This window comes from Canis lupus, chromosome 11, assembly GCF_048164855.1.
Source record: "Canis lupus baileyi chromosome 11, mCanLup2.hap1, whole genome shotgun sequence".
In the NCBI taxonomy this organism is placed as follows: Eukaryota; Metazoa; Chordata; class Mammalia; order Carnivora; family Canidae; genus Canis; species Canis lupus.
In genome coordinates, this window is record NC_132848.1 from 71,327,402 (window position 1) to 71,348,295 (window position 20,894).

At 39.9% G+C, this 20,894-nt stretch overlaps 1 protein-coding gene across 4 annotated transcripts in view; it reads left to right on the plus strand.

Moving 5' to 3' along the window:
* The first annotated feature begins 3,084 nt into the window (after positions 1 to 3,084).
* Positions 3,085 to 20,894, plus strand: part of GMCL1 (germ cell-less 1, spermatogenesis associated) — a 61,005-nt gene continuing 43,195 nt past the window's right edge. For 2 of the 4 annotated variants that reach the window (XM_072768697.1, XM_072768695.1), the window contains exons 1-7: positions 3,297 to 3,592; positions 9,878 to 10,001; positions 11,786 to 11,882; positions 13,082 to 13,179; positions 16,093 to 16,205; positions 16,852 to 16,917; positions 18,544 to 18,628. In XM_072768697.1, the coding sequence (XP_072624798.1) occupies positions 3,312 to 3,592; positions 9,878 to 10,001; positions 11,786 to 11,882; positions 13,082 to 13,179; positions 16,093 to 16,205; positions 16,852 to 16,917; positions 18,544 to 18,628 (864 nt within the window). In that variant the 5' untranslated portion in view covers positions 3,297 to 3,311. Of the gene's footprint in view, positions 3,593 to 9,483; positions 9,577 to 9,877; positions 10,002 to 10,626; positions 10,715 to 11,785; positions 11,883 to 13,081; positions 13,180 to 16,092; positions 16,206 to 16,851; positions 16,918 to 18,543; positions 18,629 to 20,894 lie in introns of those variants that run through there. The other 2 variants (XR_012003718.1, XR_012003717.1) reach the window with 2 other exon arrangements.

The window sequence follows — 20,894 nt, forward strand, 5'->3', positions numbered from 1 at the left end:
TGAGGTGTATTCTTTCTGTAATTGACTTTTCCACCTCTGAGATTTTTCACCATGGACCCTAAAAGGAGAGGTCTTTAAAAAGCTTGTATCGCTCAGTTTCTATTAGAAACTACAACATTAAGAAAAAAATAATATATTTAGTCTTATGTGCACTCACTGCTATAACACTAATGTTCACATACACCAAACACTAATGATATAAAATAATGTATTAATTTATTCTCCAGAAATGAGTGATGCTCTCTGTTCTACTAAATAGAACATTTGAATTAAGTGAGAATAACTGCCTTCTTTGTTCACTCTATAATATCTATTGTATTTTGATAGATGAATTTTTTTTTCAATTTGTTTCTACCTGCCCATTATAAATGCCTGAGTTATTGGTAAAGGTTATTTGTATGACTACTTAGTCATTCGCATTAATTATAGGAAACAGTACTCCTGCTTTGATGCCTACCTAGAAAAGTATGGCATCTCCAACTTTATTTGACTCTGGAAGCATTACAAGTTCTTGGTAGTTTTTAAGTTATATATATAATTTAGCCAAAATTTTAAATTTAATTTGTTCACTGGAGGCAGGATAAGGCTTTTTTTCTTTTTTTTTTTTTTTGGCGATGGTATAATGGCCAGGATTATACCTCGGAAGGATGTTTATGGTCAAGGACAAGCATGACTCTGGAATATAATTATGAGGCACTTTGTTTTTCTCTCCCACTGTTCATGGGCCCAGCTCTTCTCCCAGCTTTAGATGAAAATTCAGAGGATAGAGCTGGAACCTTTCTGGTAACTCTTAGGTTTTAAAAAGTCCTACTGTGTAGTCCCTTAAGGTCACTTTAGTCATTAATATGTCTGATCAAAATTGCAAACTGGATTTACAGTTGAGGCTTCTTCCCTTGCTCAGCTCTGGCCTATTGGCAGCAGGAATAAGGAATAGAGTGGGCTTCTCTTCTTTCTCCACCTGAGTTTCCTTCCACACACCCAACACTCCACCCCAGCCCAAACAGCCTGGGTGTAGCAGGAGGGAGAAGACTTAAAGGGAAGCAGGGAAGTTCTTACCTGTTATGGCTGTGGTGGTCGAGGGTCAGCACTTTAACATTGCCAGATCTTTAAAGCTGATTTTTTAAAGATTTTATTTATTCCTGAGAGACACAGAGAGAGGCAGAGACACAGGCAGAGGGAGAAGCAGGTTCCCTGCGGGGATCTTGGAAGTGTATGAGCTGCCAAGTCAACACCAGGGTTTACCAGGTACCATGGGGGTCACAGTGCATGTCATTTGTTCAGGCAGGTTGGTTTGCTTCGGCCCCTCACTGGTGAGGAGCTGATTCTGAGCTGCTACCTGGGAAATGCTCACTTCGTGGCCAGCTCCTTGGTCCGGAGGGGTCTCCCGGCTCTACTCACCTGGGTCTTTAAAACCGGTAAAGTGGGAGCCCAATGTGAGACTAGATCCCAGGACCCCAGGGTCACGCCCTGAGCCAAAGGCAGATGCTCAACTACTGAGCCACCCAGGCGTCCCTGAAGCTGATTCTTGAGGGCATTCTCCTAGGTTCCTTTATCAACCCCATCACCAGGGAACTACTCATCTTCTGTTCCTTTGGCAAAGCAAATGGATTCTCCTTCTCCAGCCCCTGGGGATTCCATTCTTCAGTTACTCTTGCTAAAATCAGTTTATCCTTCCACACAGGCTTCTGGGACAGAACCTTAGATGATCCCATGCTGGCTGTCTTCTGGTGGCCCATGCTTTTTCCATGGGAGACACTTGCACATCCTTTGTGCTGACAAATTCCGGGCATGATGACTGATCCCCTTGCTGCCATCATTCTCTGCCCCTTTCCATCCCACCCCTTCCCAAGAAGCTGCTTCAACCGGCCTCTCCCCATTCAGATTTCTCGGGGATAAGTCAGACACCAGCCCGCTGGGGCCCTCAACTACATAAACTGGTGCAATCATTTCAGAGACCAACCTGGAAACAGCTAATAAAGATGGAAAGTTCCCAGGAAATCCGCTTCTAGGAATCTATTTGATGAATCTTTTAAGATTTTATTTGAGGGGAGAGCGAAAGCGAGAGATCACAGAGGGAGAGGGGGAAGCCAACTCCTGGCTGAGTTGGGGGCCCAATGTGAGGCTTGCTCCCAGGACTCAGATCCTGACCTGGGCAGAAGGCGGGCGCTTCACCGACTGAGCCATCCAGGCGCCCCTTGCTCCGTGAACCTTTGCACGCAGTGTTCATTGCTACTCTAGGAACGACCTCGCTCCCTCAAAAGATAAATCGCGAGGTAGGGACACAATCAACAGTGAAAATTACCTGGAGAAACGTCGACTGGATAAGCCTCCCGAAGTGCAAGTCTGAGAAAGGAGCAAGGTGCAGAATGACAGGTGCGGTATAATTACGTGCCTGAATGTGTTAAAGAACACACCTTGCTCTTGGGTACAGGAACATGCATGGGAAAGCCCGAGGGGGAGGGCGAGCTTCGTTCTGTATCGTTCTATTTGAAAGACTGAATCACAACGATTTTAGTCTTGAATCCTCATACTTGCGGCGGGGCCACGTGGGGGGGGGGTGGTTATGGTGTCACTAAGCCATGGCCCGTACTTGGGAAAGGAGCACTGGGGAGTCAGGGGGCGCAGGCTGGCCGTCCCCGAGCCCCTCGCTCCACGCTCCACGCGAGGACCGCAGCCACGGAGGGCCGGGAACGCCCGCCCTAAGCGCCTAGGGCAGAAGCAGGCCGAGGCCCACCCCTCTGCGCAGTCGTCCTCCCCAGGAAGGCTTGGCAAACCCCCGCCCGCGGGATCCCGGCAAGGGGCCGGCTCCTGCAGGGGAGGGGACCCCCGCGCTGCAAGTCCCGGCCGCGCTGGAACCGGGCTGCGGGCAGGGATGCGCACGCCGAGGTCGGCCCGCGGGTCACGGGAGCCGGCGACCCGGGCCGCCCCCGCCGAGGCCCCGCCCCTCCCCGCCGAGGCCCCGCCCCGCCCGCGGCCGCTCCGGCGCAGGCTCCGCCCACCGCCCCCTGGCCCCGCCCCTTCCGGAGGCTCGCCGCGCGCACGCGCCTTCCGGTCCGCGCTTTGTTGCGACAGCGAGGGGCGAGGTGCTGCGGGCCCGGCGCGCCGCGCGGCTGGACGCGGCTGGACGCGGCTGGACGCGGCTGGACGCGGCGGGCGGGGCGGAGGATGGAGGCGGCGGCGCCCGCGGCGACGGTTGGGGCCGCGCGTGAGGAGGCGGCGGCGTAGGCACCCGGCGGGCGGCCGGGCCATGGCGGGAGGCGGTCTCCGCCGCGCTCGCTGAGGAGCGCCGAGGCCCCGGGGAGCCGCGGTCCATGGGCTCCCTGAGCAGCCGGGTGCTGCGCCGCCGCGGGCGAGCCCGAGCCCCGCCGGAGCCGGCTTCCGGGGCCGGGGGCGCGGCTCGCAGGCCGGACGCGGGCGGGGGCGGGGGCGGCGGCGGCGGCGGCGGGGCCGGCCACGGCTTCTGCTACTGTCCCGGCGGCCGCAAGCGCAAGCGGAGCGGCGGGGCCTTGTGCTACTGCCACCCGGACTCCGACACGGACGACGACGAGGACGAAGGCGACGAGCAGCAGCGGCTCCTCAACACGCCGCGCAGGTGCGTGGGGGCGGCGGGCGGGGGCCGTGACCCCTGACCGGGGGCCGTGACCCGTGACCTGGGCCGCGACCCGGGGGCCGTGACCCGGGGGCGCCGGGCCGAGCTTGCGCCTCCTGTCCGGGCGGGCGGCGGGAGAGCGCGTCCTTCTGCGTCCGGTCACCTTAAGGGGCCCCCGTGCCGCCGCCCGCGGGTGTGGAGGGCAGTGGCGGGAGCCGCGGGGCGCCCTCCCGGCCGCGACGGGGACGTTCACCGACGGGGACCCGGAACGCCAGCCCGCGCTGCAGCCTGCTCTGCCCACCCCCCACGCCTTTTTTTTTTTTTTTTCTTTCTTCTCAGAGTTGAAGAACAGGATGTTAATTGGTGAATTAGAAAATTAGAATGTAAAAAAAAAAAAATTAGAATGTAGTTTATGCGTACAGTGTTTTCACGCAAAGCAACCCGGTTGGTGTTTTGGTTTGTTTTGTTTTGTTTGTAAGATCGTCAGCGGGGGTCACAAATGTACTTTTTTTTTTTTTTTTTTTTTAATGAAACTTTAAAAAACTCGAAGATCTCCGCTGTACTTAACACGAGTATGACGTATGTGTCGTTAGATGAGAGGTTCACGGATACTCTGTTTCCTTTTTTTTTTAATTTTTAATTTTTTATTTATTTATGATAGTCACACAGAGAGAGAGAGAGAGGCAGAGACACAGGCAGAGGGAGAAGCAGGCTCCATGCAGGGAGCCCGATGTGGGACTCGATCCCGGGACCCCGGGGTCACGCCCTGGGCAAAGGCAGGCACCAAACCACTGCGCCACCCAGGGATCCCTACCCTCTGTTTCAGTAGTTGGATGTCTAGAGGCCTTTCGTGCAGGTTTCTGCAGGGAGGGCCGTGTTTATTTACAAAAATGGACACCCCCGCCCCCCACCTCGCACCGCCCCCCGCCCAGACGTCGAGTTTCCTTCTCTGGAGGGTTAGTCTGGTGAGCTGAGCTCAGATTCTGAGGTCTAGTCTGCATTCTGTGCTCACTAGCCTTATTTCCTCATAAGGAAGATGGAGATGCTAGTACTTGCATTTTACGGTTTGACAGATATTAGATTGTGTATAATGAACAGTGCCTAATGAGTGTGGTTCTTTTTTTTTTTTTTAAGATTTTATTTATTTATTCATGAGAGATACAGAGAAAGAGAGAGAGGCAGAGACACAGGCAGAGGGAGAAGCAGGCTCCATGCGGGACTCCAGCCAGGGATCCCCGGGGTCACGCCCTGGGCTGAAGGTGGTGCTAAACTGCTGAGCCATAGCCCGACCTGCCGGATGTTGAAGCACTCAGTAAATATTATGTCTCCTTGAAAACTTGGCCCCCTTTATCATTACACACTCTCTTTATCCCTGGTAATATTTCCATGATTACTTTCGATAAGTGTTAAAACATATATCTTTTCCATTGCTTCCTTTTTTACCTGTATCTTTATAATAGGCAGCTTGTAGAGAGCATATAGTTGGGTGTAGCCTTTTTTTTTTAATCCATTAGGATAATCTATGCCTTTTAACTATTATTTAGACCACTTATGTTTAATGTCATTGAAATCTATGTGTCAGGGTCTGATTAAAAGAAATTATGCAGTAATTTGAACAGGGAAAATTTAACACAACCATTGTTAACAAGTAATGGGGAATTAAGGACTGAAGGTAAACTACTAAGGAAAGAGATCTCTACAAATATACAGGAATAGAGGGTATAAGGGTGTAATCACGACTTGGACTGAGACCGAATACCCAAGGAAGGAACAAATGTAGAATATAGCCATCTTTCCCAAACTGAAATTCAGATATTGGAGGTGGTGTGGCTGTAGCCCGCACTAGACAGTAGAGAAGTTTGCTGAGATGTGGTAGGGTAAGACGGGCAGGCAGGCAGCTGCCCACTGGGATGCCAACACACTCGCTTGGAGCCTGTCGAGCCCACAAAGCCAAAAATATTTATTGTCCAGACCTTCACAGAAAAACTTTGCTAACCCCTGAACTACATGAGTGGACTAGAAAGTGTATAAAGCCGTATTACAAAATACATCGAGAATTTAGTATGTTTTATATCAGTAGAAGAGGCCTGGCTGTTCAGCCCAGCATGGATGAAAGGTGTAAGAAAATATTAAGAAATTTAATAGAAATTTGTGTGTTGGCACCAGTCATGGTCCCTGAGGTTGTCAGATGTGCTCTCCCACCTTAGCCATCTACTCCATGAAGAGCTTTGGCTTCCAGGCCCACCCACCTTCCACTCATTTAACGCCTTGACAGCTGCATCTTTTTACTTCTATGTCAACGTAACTATTAAAACTCAACTGTTTGCAACCAGATCTTGGGTTTTGCTGTGTCTAGATTGTCATTAAATTTTGAGACCTAGTAGACAGTGTTTGTTATAACTATGTACATACCGTTCACTGCCAACAAGTAGTGTGCTAGGATTATATATTATACTTCCTGTGTGCGATGTCACAACTCGTTTTTCTGTTGACGTTTTCTAACCTCACATTTAAGTGCAATCTTTTTTCTATATTCCATCAAGTGCTCAGAAGTCAAACCCTGTTTTCATTTGTATCTTATTGCATAGTTCCCTTTTTTTGTATTGCTTTTTTATTTTCCTAGAGTTTGACTCTCCCCTCCTCAACATTGGCAAAAGAATAATATTTCTTCATTATATATTCAGGCTTTTCTATCTTCCAAATGTATTTTCATGGTGTCCTCCTCTAAACCCAAGTCCTGCCTCCACCCTTCATCCTCCTATTCCTTTTTTTTTTTTTTTAAGATTTTATTTACTTATTCATGAGACACACACACACAGAGAGAGAGAGAAGCAGAGAGAGAAGCAGGCTCCATGCAGGAAGCCTGCTGCGGTACTCGATCCCAAGATGAAGGCAGATGCTCCAGCGCTGAGCCACCCAGGCGTCCCTCATCCTCCTATTCCATTCTGTATCCATCATTCTCCAGGTCTGCGCTTATCCAGGGACTTCATTTTACCACATCTCTAGGATTGTATCTAATTTTTCTGTAGCCTGTGTCTTTTTCTTTCTCACCCATTTTAGGGATCTGCATCCTCATGTATTTTCCTCAGAAAGGATGCAAAAGGAGGTAATTTGTGCTTGTCTAAATGTAAATTTAGCCTTTGACTTTGTTCATCCTTTGGCAGGGTATGGAAACCTAATCTAAAATAATTTCATATCCTTGATGATACTACTTCCTTGTCTTCTAGCCTACAGTGTTGATGAGAAATAGGATGCTGGTCTAATTAATTCTCTTTTCTTGGGACGTCCTCTCTCTGCATGTCTCTCATGAATAGATAAATAAAATCTATTAAAAAATAATAATAATTCTCTTTTCTGTTTAGGTGACCTTTTTTCCCTCTGGAAATTTTGGAATTTTTTTCTTTGGTATTTTGGAATTTAACTAGAATGTGCTTAAGTGTAGGTTTTTTTTTTTTTTTTTTAAGATTTTATTTATATATTCATGAGAGAGACAGAGGGAGAGAGAGAGACAGAGACACAGGCAGAGGGAGAAGCAGGCTCCATGCATGGAGCCCAACTCAGGACTCGATCCCGGGTCTCCAGGATCACGTCCTGGGCTGAAGATGGCGCTAAACCACTGAGCCTCTGGGCTGCCCATAAGTGCGGGTTTTTTAATTGCCTCAGTGCTTGGTTGACCTTACAATCTGTAGACTAGTTTGGAGACATTTTCTTTCAGGATTTCCTTTTTCCTATTATCTTTTTCTCTTTCTTGGACTCCTCTTAATCAGATTTTGGATTTCTTGGATTGTACCTGTTCCTTTTTTCTTTTTTTCCTTTCTAGGTGCTTTTTGCTTTAAGTTCTGGGAAGTTTCCTTAACTTTATCAGTCTGACTCTCGTTTGGCTTTGTAATTTCAGTAACCTGCTTTTTAGTCTCTAAGAGCTCTTTTTTCTCCTTGTTTCATCATAGTATCCTGTTGTTTTATAAATGTAATATTCTCTCAGATTTCTAGATACACCAATTTTAGAGTGTTTTAAGTTCCCTTTTTCCTAAATTAATATATTTCTTCTGGGGCCAGTTCCTCTCTTTTCAATAGTCTTTAATCTCCCAATTCTCTCCATATTGGGTCATCCTTGGTTGTCTGCTTATATTTAAGAATGAATAACTGGTATGTGTATGTTTGTGTGTGTGTGCGTGTGTGTATGTTTTAATAGAGTAAATAGATCTATTGCTACCAAGCCTTTGCTTTAGGAAGACTGACTACTGAATTGGATATGAGTGGAACATGCTTTGTTTTAGAGTAGAGGTTCCCAAACTTTTTTTGTTCACAGAACCCTTAGTGTCTCAGTAATATTTTTCATGGTACCTCCAGTCCTAAAGAAGTACCTCACAGTTAGGCTCAAACTACTGCTTAATAGTAGTAGATAGTATAGTACCTGAAAGATACTGCTGTGTTGTTTCCTTCCAATATAAAATACTCCACACGCATCCTTGAGTTTGCTGTGGTGCTCCAGGTGCTTAGACACATGGTTTGGGGACCATGATTCAGGGTGAATGGGTTAAGAGCTCACAAACTACAGATTCCTCAAATGCCAGAATGAGGATTGCTTTGTCCGGGGTGCCAACACCTACACTAAAGTCTTAGCTTTTCCTGATAGATTTGTCCTCTCCTTCCTAGAAGAGCCTTGGAACCTTTGTCTGAGTTATCTATATTCTGGCTATCTGTGTTCTGTATTCATACATGGTGGAAGAGGCCATTAGGGGAACGTATTTCCCATTTTTGGCCTCACTTTTGCCTTTTCTTCCCCTGAGACCTCCTCCCCTCAACCCACACAGGCTTCTGAAGGGCAGATGGGTTTCAGCCTCCATCCTAGACCTTCACGATGTATTCCAGGTTGGGGCTTTTGCTGCTCTTTTGTGTTCCATTTCATTTTCTAACTTCCAGATCTACTGAATTCTCTCACCAGGTGATAAACCCATCCTTACTCTCTGCTGTTGTAGGCTTATTCCTTTCTGTGCTTTTAATCTTTTAATGTAATTTGGGGATGGTGCCATCAGGAACTAGAAACTATATTGTCCCATTTATTTCTCACAGTAACCCAATAAAGTGGTTATTATTAATATCCTCTTTACATCTAGGGTAACTGAGCTGTGGTGGAGCTGGGATTCAAACCCAAGTCTCTCCACCACCAAAGCATGTGCTCTTTTTACTATCTGTTGGGAAGACATGTCAAACACACTGGTTCAAGACATCATCTGAAATGATAGCTTCATTTTTTTTTTTTTGAAAGATGAAACATTTTAACTACCAAGAAAACTTGTCAGGATTGGCCAGGAATATGAAAAAGTATGCATTGGCCTTTGCCTACGGCTTTTCTTACTCATTGGACCATCTTGAACAATGATTATCAAACTTAAAAATATATACAATTCATCTTTTAAATGAGATCTTACGCAGAATCCCCAAGATATTGGGGATCCCTGGGTGGCTCAGCGGTTTAGCGCCTGCCTTTGGCACAGGGCGTGATCCTGGAGTCCCGGGATCGAGTTCCGCTTCGGGCTCCCTGCCTGGAGCCTGCTTCTCCCTCTGCCTGTGTCTCTCATGAATAAATAAATAAAATCTTAAAAAAAAAAAAAAAAGGAAATCCCCAAGATGTGATGCTGCTCTAGTTGAAGTTAGGTGAGGGTGTCCAGGGTTTACTTCTTAGCTCTTTCTTCTGGTGGCCCCGAAGACACTCTTCATTGAGCTTAGTTTTGAAAACCTTTGATGTAAGGCTGCAAACCATTTGTCTAACGGGGAAAAAAAGTTGTTTGACTAGTTTAAGAATAGTTTGGTACCAAAATAAGATTAAATGTAAATTACTCTAAAAATTACTTGGGTAGGTAAAATTTTTACTCTTGTTCTCCATTTTGTAGTTGCAAAAAAGTATCATTGCAGTTGTATTGAGATCCTTCATAGTACTATTCTCTAAACAAGGAAGTCAGAAAAATCACTGTGCTGACTTACAGGTAATTCACTTAGTTCAACAATCACAAATTACAAAAAGGTGCACAGTGAAAGGTCACCTGTATATGATGTCCCATCTAGCCACTATTAACCCTTTTGGGAATAGAATACCCTAGAGATAACTACTATTAATTAGTTTCTTATGTTCTAATGCAAATTTGCATATAATATTCCTCTATCCTTTTACACAGTGGACAGGTTGGCTCTGTTTAATAGAAATTGAACAACAAGAATATTTTGTTTTATGCAATATGAATAAAACATTCAGTAATACACATATTATATTTGCATTTCTTTTAACAGGAAAAAATTAAAGAGTACATCCAAATATATTTACCAAACATTATTTTTGAATGGTGAAAATAGTGACATTAAGATTTGTGCTCTAGGAGAAGAGTGGAACTTACACAAAATATATTTATGTCAAGTAAGTATTTTTCTATTTCAGTAATCTAGGTAGTTATTTAAAAATAGCTCAAACTCTTTCAAGTCATGTTCTTTCTAATTGCATTTCACTACTTTGCATGGACAGTTGTTTAAGTCCTAACATCTCATTCCAAAGTCTTGTTTTATTAGAAATACAGCATATACTTCGTTTGGTCTAGAAAACAGATTTTGAATATTTATTGTCATACCAGCCCAGCAAATTTTTGTCATTACTTCAGTGAGGTTCTTGTATTGATGCCTTTTGTTGACAAAAGAGAAAAAAGGGGAAATTGCTGAATTTGTTTATTTGTATATAATTATTTAAATTGGATGAATTTAGCCGAAATGTTATTTGTAGTTATGGTTGAATATGAATGGGAAGTTTTGACACTTATTCTTTTCTTCTGGAAAATGCAGCTAAATTAAAGACCAGACCCAACAAATACAAACTAATTCATTCAGCTGATATACATATTTGGTTTGTGTGCTGAAAATATTACTATCTGCTACCTCATTTAATTTAAAGATTCAAAACTTTCAAAATGAAAGAGTCACTTTAATGGCTCAAATATTTTACTCATTTTTTCATCAAATCTATCTGTTCTTTCTTCAAATCATTGTTCTAGGCACTGGGAATAGAACAGTGGACAGTTCAGTTTTTATCCTCTGGAGTTTATATTTTCTCCCTTCTTCACTGTTTGACAGTAATTACTGGTAAGACAGTATAGTACAAGATTTTCAGTACGAATATTTTAAAGCGATAACATTTAAAAAAAAAGATAACATTTTAATCATGGTTTTTATTTGATTTTTTTGAATAAATTTACTTTGGCTTGAAGTATATAGCCTGGGGAATATATCAGAACAGTGGCCTCAACTTGAGGCTAGGGTCCATGTCCTCTTTTTTTTTAATCTATGAAAGCAGTTTTGTGAATTTAAGGATGAGAGTACGTCTCTGAAGGCTTTGCCTCTCAAGAGAAACTGTATTGATAATAGTGCAAGTCAAATGCTAAAATATAGTAAGACCTCTAAGGAGTGAAACAATATTTTGTTTACTGCTGTATTCACAGTGCCTTATACATTCAAGTATTCTGTAAAATTAGTCAATATCTGATCTATTCCAAAGTAATTCTAATTATGAGAGGTGCCATCTAGATTGTAACTAAAGACTTCATCTGTTCTGGTACCTTTCCAAGAATTTAAGTCCATTCTGGAATTTTCTGATTAGGGTAAAACTAAACTTTGGATTTATCTTAATTTCTGGGGAACATCCCTTTAATGCTGACTCGGGACTGGTTTGGACCCTTTACAGCCACTAACACAGTAAGGATTCAACAGTATGAAGGTTCACTCCTTCTGAGTATGTAATTATGTATTCACCTTGTGTGTTGTCAGATGTTTATGAGAGTCTTAAATATGTGTTACAAAGCTTGAATTTAGGATGTCATTGATAAGGAAAGCATATACAAGATGCAGAAATTGATTTAACTAAGTAAAAAGCTAATGTAAGTTTCAAATAGTAATATAGGGATTCAGTTCAGATAGTAATATGAGAATTTGGTTTAGTTTTCATTAAATTAATGCTCAACAAAGTATTCTGACATACCTTAAGTGTCCTTAATTTCATTTTTCCTGTAGACATATTTAGCAATTCTTTTTCTCTTGAAATAATATGTATTCTTTTTGATTGAACAGTTGTTTGGAATTAGGAATGGGAAAGTAATTTGGAAGAAACAAAGTACTGGATAATCGTGGTTTTTTTTTTTTTGTTTTTCTTTTTTTAAGTCTGGCTACTTTTCTAGTATGTTCAGTGGTTCTTGGAAAGAATCCAGCATGAATATTATTGAACTGGAGATTCCTGACCAGAATATTGATATAGAAGGTAACCACCACCATAATTACTATTATGCAAAAATTATAACATAATCTTTTTTTTTTCTTTTGGTAGAAAATAAATATTTTTTTCTAACCTTGTAGGCTAGGAAAAAAGCCCCATTTAATATGCCAGGGTGACAGTTTTGTGTTGATTTGCTCCATAGTTTTTATCAATTCTATTCTATCTGTCCTTAACCTACTTAGTCATGTAGGTCTTATCAGTTTGCTTACTTAAGCTTGTAAATATATCTGCCTGGGATGTGGAAGATGTAGGGTGAAGTATTCCCCATGTATGAAGACTTTCATGTAATTGGTGTTTTAGAGCTCCGAGTTCTTAGATGAGGAAGCTGAGGCTTAAAGGATTTAGGGACTTATTTTAGGTTTTAGCAGTTTAGTGAACCTCAGTCGGCCTATAGTTTTTCTAATTACTGTTCCAGTGCTCATTCTCTGCTCCCCTCTTTATCCAAATGTTAAGTACCCAGTACTTAAAACGGAGGCAAAGAAAAAAGTTAAGGATATGTATAAACACATGCAAAAGTGGCAATAGAGAGAAGGAAGGATAGGCCTAAATAGCTGTGGTGGCTGGGGGAGAGTGTGGCATGGAGAGGACCTGGAGCTATTCCCCACTCCCCAGTAATGAAGCACTGAAAGCACCAGGGTTAAGAGTATCATGGGGTCTGTGTACTTAATGATTGGTCTACTCAGGGTATCTTTATAAAACTTTTCCAAGGGTGTCTTTTTTTTTTTTAAGATTTTATTTATTCATGAGAGACCTAGAGAGAGAGGCAGAGACACAAGCAGAGGGAGAAGCAGGCTTCCTGTGGGGAGCCTGATGTGGGACTTAATCCCAGGACCCTGGGATCATGACCTGAGCCAAAGGCAGATGCTTATCCACTGAGCCACCCAGGTGTCCCTCCAAGGGTGTCTTAATTCTGATTAATATCTTAATCTCTGTCAAGATTAGATACAGAAGAATCCAGCTGTTAGGTAGAATAAATGGAAATTTGTAACACTGTTATTAAATTAGCACCATTAATCGATAACCATTACTAACATTTTAATTATTGATACTTCTCTTATCCTTTTATGTACATCCTAAATTTATATGTATGTCTTAGAGTATGAAGATGATCGTTGTTGTTAGTTTAGTAATACTTTTATAGATACTGTTCTTATTTCATTCCCTATGTCTACTTTTGTTTTCAGCACTACAGGTTGCATTTGGGTCACTATATCGCGATGATGTCTTAATAAAGCCCAGTCGAGTTATTGCCATTTTGGCAGCAGCTTGTATGTTGCAGTTGGTGAGTATGCACATTATTCAAAGAAAGGATCACAGTTGGACCTTTGTTTCAAAGTATTTATTCTAAAAACAAAAATAAAGCTTAGCTTTTTAGTTTTTAGAATAAAATAAAATGTGTAAATATATCATTTGTGATAAGTCATTTAAAATGCTTAACCAAAAAAAAAATACTAATAAAATAAAATGCTTAACGAAAACCGATTTATTATAGCTAAGGGGGTCATCGTGTCTGTGTAAGATGAATGCAAGCAATTTCAGTGTAGGATATCTTAGAATTACTATAATGTGGTTAGAATTTACTTGTCTAAGTCCATTTACAGATTTCTGTTCATTAATGATTTAACTGTTATCAAGCAGATCACTTAAGATTACTGATTCATATGGGTCATGGGTTTGAAAAGCATTGAGTGCTTTGTCAGCTTTTTCTTAATTTTGAAATTGTTGTGGTAAACCACACAAATATATAAAATCCATTGGTAGAATGACAGATTTGTTCTTTCAGAAGAAGTATATTGAGCAATGTGTCAAACTAGACATAGGAATCCAAAGGTAAATTAAGACCTAGTCCCAACCTTTAGGGAACTCACAATATAATGTGTGAGTGGGGGGAAAAAAAAAAATATATATATATATATAAAAATGTGTGTGTGGGACCCAGTAATAAAGAAATGTCTGGTGTTATAGGTATGGTAATAAACATCCTGTAGGATTTAGCAGATGAACAGAGGGAGTGGTCAGTTCAATTTGGTGGTGCAGAAGAGGAAGTTGAATCATGAAGACTGAAAATGTATTTATCTTGCAAAGAAAGAAGAGCGGAAGGAAGCTTTTTATACAGATGTAAGATGTGAAACAGTGGAGGATCAGAGAATCTGAGTGGGATATGGCTCTAGCACAGAGATAAGCACATATAAGCTCTTTAGCTTACACAATGTTTAAGAAGGGTTGTAGAGAAGGCAGCAAGGCCAGATTGTGAAAATCCCTCTATACCTTTTAAGAAGTTTTGACTTTGTATGTAGGTACTTTTGGAAGATTTTTTAAAAAATATTAATATATTGGGCATTTTATTTTATTTTTATTTTTATAGTAATGATTTATAGAAACAACACCAAAAGCATGAGCCATGAAAGAAATAACTGATAAACTGGTCTTCATTAAAATTAAAAACTTCTGTGGGATGCCTCGGTGGCTCAGTTGATTAAGCGTTGGCCTTTGGCTCAGGTCATGATCCCGGGGTCCTGGAATTGAGCCCTGTTTCTCTCCCTGCTGAGCAGGGGAGCCTGTTTCTCCCTCTGCCCCTTCCCCTGCTTGTGCTCTCTCACTCTCTCTCTGTCAAATAAAATCTTTAAAGAGGGACACCTGGGTGGTTCAGTGGTTGAGCATCTGTCTTTGGCTCAGGGCGTGATCCCAGAGTCCTAGGATCGAGTCCCACATCAGGCTTCCTGTATGGAGCCTCTTCTCTCTGCCTGTGTCTCTGCCTTTCTCTTTATGTCTCTCGTGAATAAATAAAATCTTTAAAAATAGATAAATAACAACAACAAAAAATAGATAAAAGTAAAATTTTTAAAGAAAAAAATTTAATTATTTGAGAGAGAGTGTGCATGTGAGTGGGAGATAGGGCTGAGGGAGAGAATCCTCAAGCAGACTTGCTGATGAGCTCAGAGCCTCATGTCCAGCTTGATTGTATGACTCGTGAGGCCATGACCCGAAACGAAACAAAAGTTGGGTGCCCAACTGACTGAGCCACCCATGTGCCCCCTTTTGGAAGATAATGATCAGAGGAAAGACAGTTATGTTTTAGAAAGAATACTTCAGAAATCATGTGAAGGATGTATTGAAGAAAAGATGAGTAATCTTACTGCAGTAGTCCAAGTGAGGGTCTAAGGTTGGGCAGTAGTGATAAGCATGGAGAGTAAAAACTGGATCACAGAAAGATTAATCCGGGATAATCCACGGACTTGGTGACAGACAAGATATTAAGAGGAAAGCGGAAGGAGCTAGAGGGGGGCAGGTAGTCTCAAATGACTTCCAGGTAAGTTTAAAATCCTAACAGAGTTAGTACTTTATTTTGATCTTTAGAAAAAGTTAATTGTTTCCTTTTCTGTGACATTTGTATGCTGATCTGTGTGAAGTATTAGTAAATAGCTTGCTCAATATACTTAGTTGAAATCATTTGATTTTTTACATGCTGTGATCCTTTTAATACTTAATTTTCAACAAGTACACTTTATTTTCTAACTTTAGTCCTTTTGGTTTTGTCCTAAATCCATTTTCTGCATTATCTTTATGACTTCACTAACTAATTTAATAATATACTTGCATGGTGAATGTATTTCAGAAATTTAGGTAAAAAGTAACATTTTTTCATATATTGAATAAAATTAGTTCATTTGAAATCTTACATCTAAACATTTCAGATTAATATTTCAATGTAAATAATAATATATTTGTTTTAGGTACATCTCTTAGAAATTGATAAGTGTTTTGTAGTTATAAACACTTCTGATGATTCATACTGTTCACTTGCCTAGCTCCATCACATGGTTGACTGAGTATGTTAAGAGATCTTAATTGAAAGAGAATAGGCGAACCAGGCCGAATGGTGCTTAAATTTGCCGGTCCTGGAGAGGGGAAGAATACAAAAGAAAGAATAGCAGTGTTCATCTGTTACTTTACTACCTTACTGCTTTTTACCCCCTCCATTCTGCTTTTCAATTCCAAGTATTTAGTTGAATACTTGCTGGATTTTTTTCAGTATTTTTACTGGACTTCAGATTTAGGCTTGCTACACTTGATGAGTTTTCTTTCATTTCTCCTTTTTTTTTTTTTTTTAACTTTTTAATATGTAAAAGCACATATTCAGAGCTAATTTTTCCCATGTGAAATGGGCCTTTCCAGTGCTTATTTATATTTGCAGGATGGTTTAATACAGCAGTGTGGTGAGACAATGAAGGAAACAATTAATGTGAAAACTGTATGTGGCTATTACACATCAGCAGGGACCTATGGATTAGATTCTGTAAAGAAAAAGTGAGTTACCTTTTTTATTTTTCCTCCCATCCCACTTGTGGGAATTTGGCTGCTTTGGTTTCTTAAGAGAATGTATAGCTATAAAAAAGAAAGAAATAAAAAAAAGATACAGGACTAGAATTTTGTTAAAGTCCTGTTTTACATTTGGATAAATTAGTAAATTTCTTGAAAGTGTTGTCTATGTAAGTGACCATGGGTGGGTTATACATGTTTATATGTGGCTTATGAAAACTCTGGTCACTCTTTACAGTGTCTTTTTTTATTAATATTTTTTAAGTAGTAGGCATAATAGACATTGTATCAATACACCTACTGGCAATGTTTTTAACTCCTGAGAATTTCAGTACCCATTTTCAAATTACAAAGAAGGTTATAGAAGTATGCAAGTACTTTCATAAATGATGTAACTCAAACCTGAAATAAGATTTTCTTAATTAGATATGCACTTATTAATATAAAGAGAATATTTCCTTAATAACTGCTGACAAAAACAATACTAAATTTTTGGTTGTTTAATTTAAAAATTTGAGCATGTTCTAGCAAGACTAATTGTTTTTTATTTTAACTGTAAGTTCTACTAAGTAAGTTATAAATACATTATATATTTACATATCATGTAATAAATAATTCCATGTTTTAATTTCAGGTGCCTTGAATGGCTTCTGAACAATTTGATGACTCACCAGAATGTTGAACTTTTTAAGGAACTCAGGTATTTTAATTTTAAATAACTTTGTAATTAATCATTCTAAATAATGTTTATTTGTTAAGGTATGCATTTCCTTTATGCAAAAATATATTACTTATGAAAAAGTGAACAATTTAATGAAAGGTATCTTGACATCTATGAACTGAAGAAATGCTTCACAAATTTCTTTGTCATAAATAATATGAAAAAATAATATGTATGTCTACTATTTTAACCAATTTTAATATAAAAACTTACTGCTAATATAAAACTATAGAAAAGTATCAAGTGTTACCTCACTTTTGCTAGGTTCTTAGAGAATCTAAAAGTTTTAAAAACCATCTTTACCATTGCAAAATTAAGTTTTAAAGATTTTTATTTTAAGTAATCACACCGAACATGGAGTTTGAACTCACAACCTTAAGATCAAGAGTCACATGCTTCACCAACTGAGCCAGCCAGGCACCCCTGCAAAATTAGGTTTAAGAAAATTGTTTTAAACTTTATACTAGGTCTAATGAAGTTAAATTCATGGTCAGGTTGGCCTTTTGAATATATTCCTTCCTGCCTGCCTTCCTTCAACAAATACTTCCTGAATGTCCACTATATATGAAGGTACTCTGTTAGGGGCTGTGAAGGATTCAGAGATTATTAATTCATGGTTTCTGCCCTCAAAACATCCCCTGTGATGTCAATTTTACTGAATTTTTTTTTTTTTTTTTTTTTTTTGCAGGGGTGGGTGGGCAAGTAGGAAAAAGACAAACATTCTTATGTTTAAATACAATATGGAATAGAGAGAATTCAAGTTTCTTTGAACTTTAAAGATGAAATACAAGAAGTAGTAAATGTGTTATTTTTATTGCTAGACCATCTCTTGTATTCCTGGGTCCGTTCCTTTCCTCTGCCCTTAAGAGGTACTTTGGTAGAAAAGTTTGAGAAGTATTACTAGTGATATCAGGGTATAAACAAAGCTCTGCATTATGTTTGGTTTGAATATCATTAGAAACACTTTTTTTTTTTTCTTGTTTATAATTTCTCATTGAGCTCTTTCAAAAAGAAATTATAGTGGTCATCTTAAAAACCTAGATGTCCTTCTGGCTTTTTATGGCTTAAAGGAAGGGGGGAAAAACAGCTGGTGATATCCTTTCCACTAATACATATTTCTTGATCTTACTCATTAATAGTAATAATATGTTTTATGACCAAGCAGTTTTCTCAGGCTTTGATGTTAAAGGTTACTTTGAAGATAATAGACATTTCAGTGAAATTTTGACATGTCTTAAAAAAAAACAACAACAAAAAACAACAATGAATGGGCAAGAAAGACCTATAAGAACCCTGCCACTTTATCAGAGCATACTAAAAGTTATCTCATGGAGAACCTTGTTTTAACTGGGTTAATTAGCAGATCAAAGCTCTTTGTTTTCCTGTTCAAAGAAAGACCTTTCATAGTATACTGTCTGAATTAAAAGTATCCTTGTGTTCACGTAGGTTGTTTCTGTCTAAGATTCTTCCGTCTTGGGCAAAAAGACTGATATAATTTTTAATTCCACATTTTCTTTTCATAAGAAAGAATTAAAATTTTTTAATTCCACCAGAGTATTTTAGTCTGCACAAGAATAAACTCTACCTCTGCTTTATCTTTTCTAGTATAAATGTCATGAAACAGCTCATTGGCTCATCTAACTTATTTGTGATGCAAGTGGAGATGGATGTATACACAGCTCTTAAAAAGGTATTGACATAATATGTAAGGGCATCACCTCAGCATTACTTACAATAGTGAAAAATTAGAAACAGCTAGTATCCGGGGAAAAAGGAATGGTGTAAATGTAAGAGGAAATATGCCATAATGTTAAAAAAATTATTTGTTTAGGGATTTGCTGTCATGAGTGATTTTAATTTCATTCTTTATACTTGTCAACCTTAAAAGTATAATAGCCAGTTATTTTACCAGCAAAATGGATTTATTTGGGAATAGTAGAGGAATTGCAATTTGTGACATGTATGCTATGACAAACCATAGGCAACTCCAGACCTCAAAGGAAAGGAACATTATAGAGAAAAGATAGGGGGATCCCTGGGAGGCGCAGCGGTTTGGCGCCTGCCTTTGGCCCGGGGCGCGATTCTGGAGACCCGGGATCGAATCCCACATCGGGCTCCCGGTGCATGGAGCTTGCTTCTCCCTCTGCCTGTGTCTCTGCCTCTCTCTCTCTGTGACTATCATAAATAAATAAAAATTTAAAAAAAAATAAAAAAAAAAAAAGAATTTGGGAGGGGCTGCTTTGAATGAAAGTCTGTTGGAGGAAAGTGAGTTCCTTGTTGTCTGAGTTGTGGTGTCTTCTTATTGGCTGAGCTTGTTGCTGGACAAGGAGAAATTCTTCCTTTTTCCTGCTTGAGTAGTAAAGTAGGTTTCTTCCTATTGGAAATGTGAGGCACCTGTCTTACTGTTGGGTCTGCATTGATGACAAGTGCTGGGCCATGAGAGCTCCCATCCTGTTTCTTTTGTTTGGTTTCACATACACTTTTCTATCCTAGGAATATGTTTCTGTTTTTTTCCCAGATTTTTTTCAACCATGAGGATGTATTATTTACATAATCAGAAATGTTAATTTATATGGTTTTTAGAAATGTTTTGAAAGTTGAAGTAATGACTTCATGATGAAAATTTCACTTTTTCTAGAAAATGGTGAAATTTTTTAAAGACCTTATTTGTACTTCAGGCACATGTTTTATTTCATCCATTTGAAACGTTTTAACATTTTTATTTTTATAACTCTGAAGAGACAAATCAGCTATCATTCTTGTTCTGTAGATGGTAGGACTTAGAACTCTTATAGTTACTGACAGATTTGAGGTAGAACCCAGGTTTGTGAGTCCTAGTCCATTGCTTTTCCCACTGAATAATTTTGCCGCTAACCTTTTGGCCCTAGCAATACAATCTCCGTTTAACACAGCTTTGAAATTAGGGAATGAGACATCTTCTAAGTTATATTATTGCAATTGCTTGTTTTTGTGGTAGGGATGAGATTCTATTACTGTTTGTTTGGTTTTTTTCAAGGAAGTTTAGTAACTTAGTTATGCAGTCATTGAAGGGTGGACAGCCCATTTCTATCTCTGAGCCACTGGTAGCATTCTTTGTTTCCTATTGTTGTAATTGCTTTTATGCCAGTAATGATAAGTGCTTACTATGTGCCAGGCACTATTCAAAGTAAGTTACACCTAATAATTCTTTCAATGTATGGGGAGCCTGGGTGGCTCAGCAATTGAGTGTCTGCCTTTGGCTCAAGCCGTGATCCTGGGGTCCCGGGATCGAGTCCCACATGGGGCTCCCTGCATGGAGCCTGCTTCTCCCTCTGCCTATGTCTCTGCCTCTCTCTTTTTCTGTCTCTCATGAATAAATAAAATCTTAAAAAAAAAATAATTCTCAGTGTCCCATGAAGTATCATGCTCATTTTATAAATGAAAAAATTAAGGCCCAGAGATATTAGGTAATTTGTCCAGCTATTAATTGGCAGGACCAGGATAAAACAGTAAGAAACTCCTTTTTCCCTTGTTTAATAGACGATTATTAAATAATCTACTAAATTATTATTAGATAATTAAGATTGTTTTTATAACTTTACACAATATTTTGCAAAATTGAGTTGAGTAGAATAAATTAGTGTAAAATGACTAATGTAACATATATAAAACCTTTCCCTCTTTTTTTTTTTAAGATTTTATTTATTCTTGAGAGAGGCAGAGACACAGACAGTAGGAGGAGCAGACTCCATGCTGGGAGCCTGACGTGGGACTCGATCCTGGGACTCCAGGATCAGGCCCTGGGCCGAAGGCAGGCACTAAACCGCTGAGCCACCTGGGCTGCCCAACCTTTACCATTTTAATTTGTGTAACTATACTGTGTTTGAGGCCATATTTTTTAGGAATTTGATCATTCTTTATCACACACTGTTTTAGTTTTTATCTTTGTTTTTTGTTTTTTGTTTTTTTAATTTTTT